The sequence below is a fragment of the Dermacentor variabilis genome, chromosome 3 (assembly GCF_050947875.1).
Source record: "Dermacentor variabilis isolate Ectoservices chromosome 3, ASM5094787v1, whole genome shotgun sequence".
In the NCBI taxonomy this organism is placed as follows: domain Eukaryota; kingdom Metazoa; phylum Arthropoda; class Arachnida; order Ixodida; family Ixodidae; genus Dermacentor; species Dermacentor variabilis.
In genome coordinates, this window is record NC_134570.1 from 177315014 (window position 1) to 177329122 (window position 14109).

Genomic DNA, 14109 nt, shown 5'->3' on the forward strand with positions numbered 1-14109 from the left:
ATACTACACGCTCTCAACCAAGGCCCAACGCGACGCGCAAGGCAGCGGCAGCAGCAGCAGCAGCAGCAGCATCAGTATCGTGAAAGTCGAAGAAAAATACGAAGAAAGCGTTGTTTTAAAATCGCACACCTCCGAACAGCAATGTATTGCTTAATTTGTCAGGACTATGTATCGTTTTTCACATATTTTTGTCTAAGTAAAAACAGCACTCGTTAGCTTTAAAAAGAAAAACGTGACATATTTAGATGCTTGCACTTGACAGTTAGGCGAAATAGTTTTGGCAAAACTCAGTAACATCTGCTTGAAGAAGGAAACACACACTCAGGGCACATATGCGCCTACATTAATGTCCACTTCATGAAGCTGGACAGCTGTGGTGTAAGGAGCCAGCCTTGAAATTTCGGTGGGGTGGAATATATGTTATCTTCTAACATGCAAACGGCATCATTTTAGAGCTCCCTTTATGCCTACCAGGAACGCTCTTCAGTGGTCGTCATGAATTATATTCGACGAGTCGAAATTGCAAGTTCTCCTTAATGACGCAGGAGGAGAAAGTTGAAAAGGTAGAAGTTTATACGCTTTTTACGTACACAGATACGTGAAACAAGTAAAAATAACGCGTGTGATAATGAAGGAATATATATGTACACAGAAAGATGGAGGCCTGAAGTAACTAGTCGTGGTAGAACGAGGGATGTCGCTGAACCAGCGTTTGGTGACTCGTCATCGCCGAAAAGTATTTAACACAAAGCTGTTGAGGACGGACAAAGACAAGTCGTGTTGTCGAAATTCTGGCTCGATTGACTTTTCTTGTTCTACCACTGTTAATTGCCTATGTTACAAATGACTTTGTGAACAACAAAACATTTTGCACGTCTGAATATGTAGATGGTCAACACTGTACCAGCATTTGTTTCATTTCAACACTGCACCACAATAGCGTTTGTCCCGATTCGTGTGCCTGCCTTTCCTGTTGGCACGGGACCAAGCACAGGCTTTTTGACGAAACCCGCCTGTCGGTGTAAGTAGGGGCACGGTGCACAGGCGTTGAGCACGGCAGTCCACATTATCAATACAGGACTGTTATGGTGCTGGATGTCCTCGACTTCCGCGTCTCCATGTACCGGCCATCGCCGATGTAGATTAGCCGAGGGTAATACGAAAACCTTCCAGAGACTGCTTCTGATTTTCCTCCGATGACTGTGTCCGGGGTCCATGTGCTACGCTTCCGCCACATTGCAAAGCTGACGAGGACCCACGCCACCGACGTCGTTATGGCCACCGTGCCGCAGGCCACAAACAAGAGGTCGTAGGAGCCCAGCGTATCGCGAAAGAATCCTGCGGGAAATAAAAGACGAGAGGCACGTGGTAAGCAGTGCTAGCATTGTATCTCGCAAGTTCAAAAAAAAAAAGAAGTACAGGTTTGCGTGCTACTGCGATGTCACCGTGCGTGAGAATACCTTATCATAAGCTGAAGTCCCCAAAAGAAAGATAAATATAGGTGTTCACACAGGTGACTAATTAGGCGCTATAAGAAAAAATGGCAGTATCAGCACGCAATGCGTTCATCGACTCCAGCATCTTTACAGAACAAATAATAAGAACGCCATACCACGAAAAGAAAAGCAGGTAATTGTGGGGTGTCGACCTTTCGAATTCAAGAAGGGAGTACAAGAGAGGCTGTAGAAGGGAAGCAGGGCAGGGTGTGGCACTGTAGTAGCTAGCTGTCTTTCAACATGAAACTGAATTCTTAGTAACGACGCGTTTTCCATGTTCCTCGATCAGAATATGAGTGCCATCGGCAGCAATCTAACTGGAAATATTGTGCTCAAGAGCAGAAGACCTTGCCCCTGAATCACAATGCACAAAGCTCGTTGCATAAGTATACCAATGCATAAATACTACGAGATCACACTACTTGTGACACCCGTATAATATGGCCTACCAATAAGTAGAATAGCTTATTTAGTTGCCCTTACATGAGCTTTGTACAGAGAAGCCAAGCTTCAACATATTTGATAGTATCGTAAGCTATACAGCGGGCTAGGAAAAACGCCGTAGCGAAGCCGAGCTGATTATATTGAATAAAACTGGTTTGTGTGTAAAAAGTCCCCTAACCGAAGTTCACAAGAACAGCCCGTTCGCATTGGAACTCATGTACCGATCCACGCATTCAAGCTTGCGAGTATGACCTGAGTATGACAACAACAAATCTGCGTAGTGCCTCTATTGTCTACCCTTTTATCACGCCCGCGTGTTCTTTTTTTACACTGCTTTGTTCTAAAGCATGAATTTCAACTTCCCGCCTTGCTTTCAGCCTTGCTGAACTCGCAGCACGTTGGGTGACGTTAGCTGACAAGCCTCTTAACTAGTGTTCAATAAAACCGACATAGGCAATTTCAATAAAAGGGCGAGAAAAATGATGTCTCTACAGCTAAGGGAAAAAATAATGGCTACAGGTGCACCAAGAGCATGATATATCTATCTTTATCACTTAACTAATAACTAAGTGGTCGGCCAAAATGAAATGCGGCTGACGTACTGCAGCAGTTCCTGTGATTTGATTGTAGGCATTATTTTCTTTTCATGCAGTGCTGAGGACGAACGGCAAATTTTGCTAATAACTCAGATCCGCGCCTGAGTGCCGCTCAGGCCAATGACAAAGTAACAGAACGAAGATAGTTTGGAATAGAATAATCTTTTTATGCCTGCCTAAAGTGTGAGAAAGGGCCCGCGAGCCGGACAACTGAACAAAAGGCCAAGTTCGTGGGTATGAAGTATGCTAAATGTTTTGTGCACGGCTGTAAATTCGCTGCAGCGAATTGAACTTATGCCTCATTGCCATTATATATAATACAAACACTTCCGCTTTGGTATTGATATTGTGAGCCCGTAATACCAAAACAACCTATGCTACAGCTTTTTATCACAGCCAGTTGGGCTAACATTGATGCTCGACATATTATTAGCAAAGAAAGTGAACCAATGGCAAGGAGAACTTACAAGCGAGATCTTTGGCATCTGTGCCCCTCGTGTTTATTTGAAATGTGCTATGTGCATCTGATGCCCACAAAGGAATTTCCAAAAGCACGTGAGCAATCGGCTATTATGGATGCTCACACATGCTATAAGACGTAGCAATGAAATTTGGAAATACCGGTAATAACACGATTGAAGTACCAATCGGTATGGACCACTATCATTTGCAGTGCCAATGAGTGTTGCTAACGGGAACGTTGGGCGAGCTGAGCTGTAATATCGCCCGCTCTTCACAAACGCGCGTATCAGCAAGGCTAAATGTTAGGCACTGGCGTCACATTAGAGTTTTCAAAAATCAAGCGCCACAAGCTTCACTCTGAGAGTGCACGACAAAGACAGGCCACCAGTACGCGATAAATTGTGTTTTGCGATATTATGCACAAGAATAGCAAGCTTCTCACAAGCACCATCACCAAATAAGAACCCCGCATTTGAAGAGATTGCCGTAAAAGAAACCATATAAGACATCGCCGAACGACAGCTCTACAGCAATGAAAGAGCTGCACTTTTTCATATAAAGCCACTTTCCGCTTCGTCGAGCGAGCAGTCCCTGCTATAAAGACGGAGGGGAGAAAGCACAAAGACGTAAACGCATATAGAACCTGTCAAGCGCCCCAGAGCATAGTTGGATTCATTCAGTAGCCTGATTGAGTGGCTGTTCATACAAATACAAGCTCAGGAGAACTTTCTGTCTTTCTATTGCATGTATTTCGTGGTGCGGCAGTTCCTGGTAGTGCGTTGCGTGTTGCACTCAAGGAAACTACATTGGCTGCGGCTTTCGCATGACTGGGCCACAATTCGCCTGGGGTAGACGTGGTTTGGAATCTCTCAGTGCAACATGTATAACATGCGTTCCCTTATAACATTTTTGGTGAAAGTTAGTGAGCGGCGAAATGGACGGATAATTATAGGAAACAGAGTGTTATTAGGGTACAAATGTTCTAATGTTATTTTTTCAGCGGAGTCACCCGGAATACAAGATGTCGCCCTCGCCGCTTCCATTGTTTTTTTCCGCCTTGTCAGCTCTTTTGCAGATGTCATTGTTCGTTGGGAAGGCAGTGCTCTTTCGAGTGGCAATATGAAAGGTGGAATCGAGTGCGTGGCCGTGACTGTGCGTGTTGGGGGTGCCGACACCTGTGTCGCCAGTGTTTATGTTCGGCCCGTGCGTCGGTGGGCCACCTCGTTCGTGGTTGCGCTTGTCGCTCGCATCGGAGGTGACTGTGTGGTGTTGGGTGACTTCAACAGTCACCACACAACATGGGGGTGCCCGCACACCGAGCCGCGAGGTAGGGACTTGCTGAACTCCATCCTCTCTGCGGGCCTCCTACTTCTCAACACCGGCAGTCCCACATTCGTGCGCCGGGCTGCGCGGAAGAGCGCCATCGACTTGTCGCTTGTGAGCGAGGGTTGCCACTACGAGTGGCGACGCAGCCCCGACACTCAGGGCTCCGATCATTACCCGATCTCCCTCGAGCCGCACGCTACAGCCCATGGACCGCGGCGCTCCTATCGTGTTACCGACTGGACACAGTTTCGGAAACTCTGTGCCACGCCCCCTACTGCGAACACGGACTTCCTGACTCACGTGACACGTTGTGTCGACGCCGCCACGAAATGCTGTTCTGTGCCTGCGGGAACGCCGGTGCCCGACATCAAGCTGCTTAACCTTCGAGCTGTCCGGCGCCGCGCTGAACATCGAGCCATCAAGAGTGACAGGAGAGAGGATTGGACTCTCTACAATCACCTTGATGCGGCGTGCCGCCGTCATGCCAGGCAGCGGCGCAATCAGAGCTGGAGCAGTTTGTGTGTGTCGCTCGACGATACGCGCAACAGATCGCGCCCGTGGCGCATTCTCGGCGCTCTCCTTCGACCAAAGGTCCCTCGCTGTCCTGCACTTTCCATCGCGGTCGCACAGGGCTTGAGCGCAGAGCAGCTCGCGGACGCGTTCGCCGCCGCCTTTGCACCGCCGCCGCCGTTGCTTCCGCCCGATGGCCCAGTTTTCGAGCTTCCTGAGCACAACAAAGCCGCTCTCCTCGCGCCGCTTCGCTACTTCCCGACGAACGGAATTCTGCAGCAGGTGAAGGCGCTGTGCACGGAGGACTTCACCTTGAGCGAGCTCCGCATCGTGCTCAACGCTCGTAGGCGACGTTCTGCGCCGGGCGCGGATGGAATCACCTACCAGACGTTGCGAAACATCGACGACGAGCAGCTCCCATCGCTGTTGGAGGTGTACAACCGCGTCTGGCGCACCGGCGTCGTCCCTCCCGAGTGGAAAGAAGCAACCGTGGTACCTCTCCTCAAGAGTGGCAAACCGCGAAGCAGTGTGAGCTCCTACCGCCCGGTTTCACTCACGTCTGTCGCCGGTAAGACATTCGAAGCTATGGCACTTCGTCGTCTGGAGTGGATTGCGGCGGCACTCGACGCATTCGCTCCCGAGCAGAGCGGCTTCCGCCGGCTGCGCGCAACGGCTGACGCCCTGGCCGAGGTTGTCGCTACTCTCGAGCAGGCGGCGAGCCGTTGCGAGGCCGGCTACCTCGTCCTGCTTGATGTACAGGGCGCCTTCGATGGGCTGCCGCATTCTACGATCGTCAGTGCGCTGCACGAGCTCGGCGTCACCGACCGGCTACTCGACTACGTGCGAGCCTTCTTGTCTGATCGCACGCTTCGGGTGCGGGTTGGAGGTGCGCTCAGCCGGCCGCGCAGTGTGTTTTCTGGTGTTCCGCAGGGCAGTGTTTTGAGCCCCTTTTTGTTTAATCTTGCCCTCGCGCGACTTCCGGACTACATCCCAAAAGCGATGTCGCACGAAGTACGGGTTGCAATCTACGCTGACGACATCGCCCTCTTTGCGACTGGCCCTACTCAAGTCGGCTATCAGGTGCGTGCATCTGTCCAGACTGCAATTGACGCGGTGGACCAGTACATGGGAAGCATCGGGCTCCAGCTGTCGGTGACCAAAACAGAGGCACTACTGGTACACCCGCGAGGAACGCGAGCACGTTCCGAAGCGCCACCGCTCACTCTGCGCCGTTGCCCGCTCCCGTGGCGCAAGAGCGTCCGTTACCTCGGCCTGCAGATCGACTGCCGAGTCAACTTCAATGCGGCCGTCTCCCACATCTGCAAGCAATCAAGGAAAGTCGCCAGCGCCGCGCGCTCTCTTCTCGCGCGTGGACACGGATGCACGCCGCAACTCGCACTGCGCGTTTACAACTCTGTGGCCACATCGAGGGCACTCTACGCCCTCCCCACCACCAACGCTCGAGCGGCGAATTGGAATGCCATTGACATGGCGCACCGTACTGCGGTGCGAGAATTATACGGCCTCCCCCGCTCCTCCCAAGTAGGGGCGACACTCGCGGAAGTGGGCAACTGGCCGCCATCGCTTCGTGCACGAAAGCAGGCGCTCCACCACATTGAGCGCCTGCAGCGCTCACCACAGGGCCAGCGGCTCGTCTGCAGACTCCACTCCCTGCCGAACTCGGGAATGGGCAAGTGCGCCACCGAGTTCTCAAAGCTCATCGGGTCGTCGCCACAGTTCGTCTCCCTGCCGTACTACTCCAGTCTGCTCGACGTGAACATCGCAGTGCCTGGCGTCGCATCAAAGCGCCGAACTGCGGTGTGCGCCATGAGGCAGGAGACCGCCTCCCTACTGCACGAGCGACTGGCAGGACGACTTCTCGTCTACACCGATGGCTCGGTGACGCCGGACGGGTCTGGTGCTGCGGCTTGCACGGCACCGGACATCTCGGAAACGCGCCAGTGCCGACTGCGCTTTGCCGCGTCATCGACAGTGGCCGAACTCGCCGCCATCGATCTCGCTGCCGACCTTCTTTTGGAACATCCGAACATTGTGTCAGCGGCCATTCTCACTGACTCTCGTGCGGCGCTTTGCATGCTGGCCAGGGACTACGGCGGAGTGCCCCTTGTTGTTCGAGTTGGCTGCAAGCTGCGACACATCGTGAATCAAGGCTGCGACCTGGCGCTTCAATGGATACCCGCGCATATCGGATTGCCAGGCAACGAGGAGGCTGACTCCCTCGCCAAGGCGGCGCACGGTGAGCGCTTTCCCCTAACCCACTTGGTGACGAGCTTCGACGCGGCCAAGACAGCGGTTCTGCGCAGCCTCACTGCGCAACATCCCGATCGGCGCGTCGCGGCGGGAACGCCCCCGCGCCTGCTCCCGCGTGCGGGCCTCTCTCGGGCTGACTGCGCCTTCCTTCTCCGCCTGCGCATCGGCTGCTACAAAACAGCGGCGCGCACACACAGGCTCACGGGAACCGGCAGCCCCGTGTGTGGTAACTGCGACGACGTGGAGACACTAGAACACCTTCTGCTTCACTGCCCGGCGTTCGAGACCGAGAGGGAGGCTCTGTACGCCTCCTACCGCCGATATGGCTTGCCATGCACCACCCTGCAGTGCCTACTCTTCCCCAATGCTCACAGTTCCATCACCAAGCGTGCATTTTCGGCATTGATGGAATTCTGTGAAGCAACACACCTCAGAGCGCGGCTGTAGGCCCCGCAAACGCTTTGCTACATTGTCGCATTTTCTTTTTCGCTATTCCGGTCTCTCTCTCCTTTTTACTTCCGGTCACTATCTCCATCTTTTTCTCCCCACACCCCTTTCCCCGTGCAGTGCTGTTGAGGTGTCCTCCTGTGAGAGACAGTTACGGCACTGCACTTATCTCTTCCACTTCTCTTTAAAAATCACTTCACACACTCTCTAATAGAGCGACCGCCCAGACGCTAACGTGCCGCCCTTCCCAAAATTTACGAACTGATATGCCATCCACGATAACAAGATCATTATTATCAGCTCATGCAGACTACTAGAAACCCTGAGACAGAAGGCTCTATGTTACCCCCATCGGATCTTGAAGTGAAATAGCGCCTTCGGAAAGATGAAGCTACATCTCGCAGTGGCTCAGCGAGGCACTCGTTGTGGTTTGCGGCACAGTAGACGAGACAGTCATCAGCGAAAGCTTTAAATCAGGAACTGCTATCGAAATACGCGGACATAGAGTAATCGCTCTGCTCGGCATCAACAACGTCGAGGTCGATAAAGTGTGCTACATTAAAAAAATATTGCCGTTGTAGGAAGGTAATTTTTTATCCGGGCTTTACACATCTTGTCGAAAATGACAAAAAAGAAAGCATTGATCGTTGCTCTGTGAACTCCACCTATTGTGGCACCTACAGAGAAATCACAAAATTGATGTCTCTTACACTGGTCGAAAATATCCATAAATTTCGGAGTAGGACATCTGAAGAAAACTTCCTAGAGGCTCTATCAATTTTACGTAAGCTGTGGACACATAAATTGACCTATATGTTTAAAGTTCTCCTGCAGGTGATGGTTACAGAACTGCGAAGGCTGGTTTTAGGTCTGGAGTTACGGATGTGCAATCTCGGTACACGGCTTTTCGTTTGCACTTGTCGATATTCAGAAGTTTTTGTCAAAAATGACGTTTAATAAATACTCTGCATCGCAGAATCAGCAAAACCCAGCTTGTACTCTTAGTCGTAACAAATTTCATTCAAGTTGTTCTTTTGGCTGCCTAGGAACAGCATTGCAGCGTTTTAACATGTACTGGAACTGGAAAATCCGAGTTCGCCTGCTTAGAAGATTACTGTTTGCGCGAAATAGATTCTTCTAAGTGCACTTCGACACAAACTTGAATTTTCTGTTGACTTGGAAAAATAAAACTTAGCTTCAAGCTAGCCTGCTATTCGCGAATGTAACATAAAAGAAAACCTCGCACGTTAGGAGCGAGTAGTGCACCCAACGATATTAATTTGGCTATTAACAACACACAACAGAGTACTTTCTTTATAGGATTCCATTTTCATGTGAAGATATTCTCGGCAATGCGGTACCGAGCCGAACTTGCAATCTCCTGTCACTGAGGAAATTTAGTACAACAGCAAACTCGTTTCATAATGTGACATATTCTAAAAGACCTGAAAGACAACTTGTTCAGGAAGTACCATAGGCCTGTTTCACTAATCAGCCCTTCAAGGTAGCCTATTGCTTTCATAATTTATTCACTAAGATAGTAAGAATAAGTGAAATGCAGGAAAGAGGCAAGGGTGCAAGGGTGCATTCCAGTTTTGCTTTCAGAAGCATATTCTTTCATTTAATGTGGTATCTAGCAGTAAAGCGTACCATGAAGAAACTTACGCAAAGGGTGTATGTAGGTACAGTAGACGGTCAAAAACGCGCCTTAATTCAATTAAATTAGGCGGTTTTCCATGGTAAAACCGCGATATTACTATGAGGGACGCCGCAGAGGGGGACTCAGGAGTAATTTGGACCACCTGGGTTTCCTTAACGTGCACCAAAATCTAAATAGAATGGTGTTTTCGCATTTCACCCCCATCGAAATTCCGTCCTCCATGACGGGGACGCGTTCCCAAGACCTCGTGCTTAGCAACCCAATACCATAGCCACTAAGCAACCACAGCGAGTTCCCGGCGCTAGAGTCACTCATTGTACTTGTTCGTAAGAATGTGCCACGAGTCATTAAAATTTGTGAACCCTAGGCACTTATTTCTTATCTTTTACTTTCATTCAATAGCTCCTTTAGAAGACGAAGGGTTTCAAGCTGTTACTTGGATGCTTGGATCCCATGCATCAGCCTTGTCTAAGACCACGTGCCTAATCAGGGGAGTGAAGAGCACGCGCCTAAAGGGAGTGAAGACCACTTTCTTCGTTGCGCAAGGGCACATCTCAAGCCGCAGATTGCAACATTGCATGAGTTTGCCTGATTTGTTATTATTTTCGTCCAGTAAACTGCAACACTTTATTACGAAATGTGGAAAATTATTAATTTGCACAGGCGTACTTCTATGCGGTAGATTATAGCCTAGAATTGGCACCCCAACGTTTAAGTGTCAGGGGTACTAGGCACAGTGATGGATTGTAGAGAGTTTGCCAAGGATTATCGAAATATATGCCCAATTGAGGAACAATGAAGCGATAAATTGCCGTGGCAAATGTTAGTGTTTTTCTTCTCGTGGCCTAATGCGCGGTGCCCGTGTGTACATTAATCTATCAGTTCAAGAAGGTACCACGCTAAACACAACCCCTACTTTGTGCGCCTCTGCTAAACGCACGGCTTTTCTCTGTAACGTAGAGCCTTGGGATATATCGTGTGCGAGCACGCGAATAGCAGGTCTGTAGCAAACGACTATGCGCTGGCCTTGGAAACGAAGAGATGAGTAAGAAGTTGGACAGCAGAGAGATTCATCATGCCCGTTCCGCACACGTATAATCCTTTCTTGTGGCGTCTGCTTCTTTAGTAAGAACTGCCTTGCTGCATGATTGCACGTTTCGAAACGTTCTGAGTGACGTCATTTCGAAAGCCGAGTAGGCTCTGTCTCGCATTTCGCTAGCAGATATGGTATGGTTTCTCGAGAATCAGCTTTTGTGAAGCCTTTTTTTTTACATCAGGATATTACGGCTATATCTAGGGTGTGGAAAGGTAGGTAATGCGAAGTCAACGCAGGCTCCCATTCGCTGACTTTGAAAGGTGTGTGAACTCCGACTAAGAGATATATGAATTTTATGTTATGGGAGAGCGAGTAGTAAAGATAAATTCTTGAATAAGCACTGAAACGGGAAACAAAAATTGGGGCAGAGGAGGGGGGGGGAGGAGGCGTAGGGGGTTGTGAATTGCTTTGCTGAATTTTTTTCACTGCTTGGGTGAGGGCGGCATTTCCCGCGGCAGACGTAACTGCCAAACTTATTTGTGGAACTTTAGTTAGGAAGCACAGATACATTACAAGGAAACGTCATCAACCGAAGAGTAGAAAAAAGCTAAAATGAAAACACATTCTCTTTCAAACAGCTTTGTGCAGACATCGGATGGATGTCATTATTTCTCAGTCATGGAACCTGGATAATTAGACTTTGCTCATTGACTAATTGGACGTTGTACTATTCACTACCCTACACTTAGGTAGAGGCATAGAAAAAAAAGGAAGAGAGAGAAGACACTAGTAACTATCAAACGGGCGCAACAGACGATGTGCTTGGTCTTGATCAGCAGGAAAAGCTGGCGTCAGCACGGCGTTGGCACGTACATTTCCTGCTGGCGTCTCCGAGCGCTACTCCAATTTCGTCGATAGATTCTTATGATAGAATTACCTAAAGTTGAGCAAATTTGTGGAGTTTTACGATATACGGAATCTAGTGCTTCTTGTCCTCGCCTTTTATCCCTGTATTTTAGTGTGCATAAAGTACTGTATGCTCTAGACTTTTTTGACCAGTGATGTTCTCTTTGTTTAAAATACTTTTCTGATTATCATAACTATTATGAAAAAAAGTACTAGCCATCACAATTACACGGTGACTAAGCCCCTTTCTCATTTTTATTTCTATAATAAAACGCAAGAAGAGCATTCGTTCTTCTTATTTATATCTTTCGTACGCCTACATTTCCTTATGTCATGACTTTTAACCAGTTTGCTGAGAGCAAACGCTATCTATAGAACCTCGTGTAGGCCATGAACGATTGGACAGGACGTCGAGTGAGTTTAGTCATGATGTCATTCTTGGTAGCCGTAAGATTTTCTGTTCATTTCTACGGCGCCAGTGATTTCTGCATCATCTCATCTTGCCAGCGCTTGCAATTTCCTCGTGCCAGCGACACCCGCATTACAGGCAGCATTACAAACTGCGACAGCGGTGCTATGCTCCATGGTATCGAAGACGCTTGACTTCGGCCAGAGAATTCTGCCCGCGCAGTACACGTAGCCGTCACTAATCCTGGTGGATGCTTTTTTTACTATTTTTTTTTTGCTTCCTCAATGGTGTACAAGGTATAAATCAACGATTGCTGTTTTTCGGCGCCGTGACACCTACTTAACGAAGCGGGAAAATGAACAAATGATTGCTTAGCAGAGCGAGTTTTACGAAGTAAACAAGCATTTCCAGGAAGTGGTCTCGTAATAGTCAGGTGCGGCTTCTCCATCATTTAAACCAACTTGTTGTAATGAGCACTCACATTTGTGCGCCCATCCCAGCCAGTGGCTGCTACAAAAATATAACAGAGGGAAAGGCTGTGCTGGCAAATGGATAAGCACGCATGCTCGAAACATAGTTGAAGTAAATGCATAGTTATTAGCAGCTGCCGTCTTCTGACGCTGAATATTGCTCACTGTGCAGTCGTGAGACGCAGCCTCTACGATCAGGAATATGTGGAAACTTTACATTTTTCCAGAGGAGCCGACTTTAAACAAACCTAACCAATGACGACGGTAACTAGTTGAGGGGTCGAGTAAAGCTGTAAAGGCCGCATTTAATATCAACATGACGTTCACATAAAGCACTCTATGTCCTGTGTTCCTGCGTCACGAGGGAGAAGCCATACTACGCCTGCCTAGTTCGGCAACCTAAATGGAAGAGAGCATTCTGAGGAACTACGAGATGTAAAACAGCTTACGCAGGCAAATTTAGAACTCGGTAATGACCACATTTACTCTCGCGTCTTGTCGTTTACTTCCACACTTCCGTACTTCCGCTCCCCTAACACGCGCGCACACGCTCATCTAAGCGATTTTTTTGTATCATGACGAGACGCTGACGCCAAGCAGTGACGTCGGCTTCTCTTTCCCATATGACCAACAGTAAATACGTCAGAGATTACCTTTAAATTAGGAAGAGAAGGTACGCCCATAAAAACTGGAGCAATGTAGAGAAGGCCGAAAGTGACGCGCAGAAAAAAAATTACATGTGCAAAAAAATACGTGTTTACACTTAGAGTTTTGCATTCAAGAACAGACTCGTGTAAGTGACAGTTGGGCGTATTTGGAGGATTTATTCCAAAATCCAGCGTTATCGCACCAACATTGAAATCACATAAGCAGTGTAGAATTCATTTCGAAGTAACAGTCAATTGTGGTGTATTCCACGACAGTACAGTCAGAGCCCACCCTGCCTTTGACCAGTTGACAAAATATACAGGCCGTTGACACCAACAAAACATTTCTGACAGGTTTTGAATGCGCGAAATATATCTGGCACATTGTAGCAGATGTTAAAACTATTTATGGGATTCCTTACACGACTGGGTCGGGATTGCTCGGAGGAATCTTTTAAGCAATCACAAAACATGTCTCTGTTCTCGCGTCTAGATGCGTTGTAGTCTACAAAGTGTAATGGCATATGAGCATACTAGTTCACGCGTTTTCAATTGTCCTCTTTCACCTAAATATTAAGCAAAAGCAGACATTCCATCTCATTCTCCAGCTTAAGGATCGTCTTACCTATCAGAGATGGCTTGGCGAAGGAGAACGTTGCGGACAGCGCGGTAAGCAGACCCGTCGCCATGGCGATTCTGTCGAGCCCCACGCAGTCAACGAGTATCACGGGAAACAGGACGACACCACTGCCCAGCAGAAAAGCGATAGCCGCGGCCAGCGCGAACAAGGACGCGTACTGCGTACACTGGGGTAGCAGCACGTACATGACTCCGACCAGCGCCAGCACCATGGCCATGAGCGTACGTCTGGTGAACAGCCGCCGGTCGGCAAGCACGGGCAGCCCCAGCCGGCCCACGAGGTCGGCCAGAGAGCTGAGCGACGTCATCGTGATGGCGCTGCTTTGCGCGATGCCTCTGTCGACGGCGAAGTCGACAAGCAGTGAGTTGTAGCAGTCGTAGCCGAGGTTGAAGGCCACGGAGGAGAACATGACTAGGTACAACATGGGAATCCGCAGCACATCCAAACCGCACAGCAGGCAGGTACTTCTGCGGCGGCTTGGCGCGGTGGCGATGTCTGGATGTAACACTGGTCCGGCTTCGGGAACCTTGGATGCTGCGGGTAACCGTTGAGTTAGACTCGGAAGTATGCACGGCATTCCGGCGATAGGGCCACTTTGCCTATTTGGGGCTCGGTCGGTCTCATATTACAGAGCCTTAGACACATCTAAGGCCGCAGGGTTCTATGCACCTCATGTCTGGTTTCGACAGCGCGACAACACGACGGCACAGATGTATGCAAAGAACAACGCGTGCAAAAAACTGAAACCAAGTGCCGATTGAAAACAGGTAGCAGAGAATACGGGCCTCA

At 49.2% G+C, this 14109-nt stretch overlaps 1 protein-coding gene across 4 annotated transcripts in view; it reads right to left on the reverse strand.

Annotated features, from left to right (window-relative positions):
* Positions 1 to 550: 550 nt before the first annotated feature.
* Positions 551 to 14109, reverse strand: part of LOC142576539 (monocarboxylate transporter 13-like) — a 151660-nt gene continuing 138101 nt past the window's right edge. For all 4 annotated transcript variants that reach the window (XM_075686699.1, XM_075686701.1, XM_075686702.1 and 1 more), the window contains 2 exons: positions 13306 to 13854; positions 551 to 1338 (listed from right to left, as the gene is read on the reverse strand). In XM_075686699.1, the coding sequence (XP_075542814.1) occupies positions 1070 to 1338; positions 13306 to 13854 (818 nt within the window). In that variant the 3' untranslated portion in view covers positions 551 to 1069. The remainder of the gene's footprint in view (positions 1339 to 13305; positions 13855 to 14109) is intronic.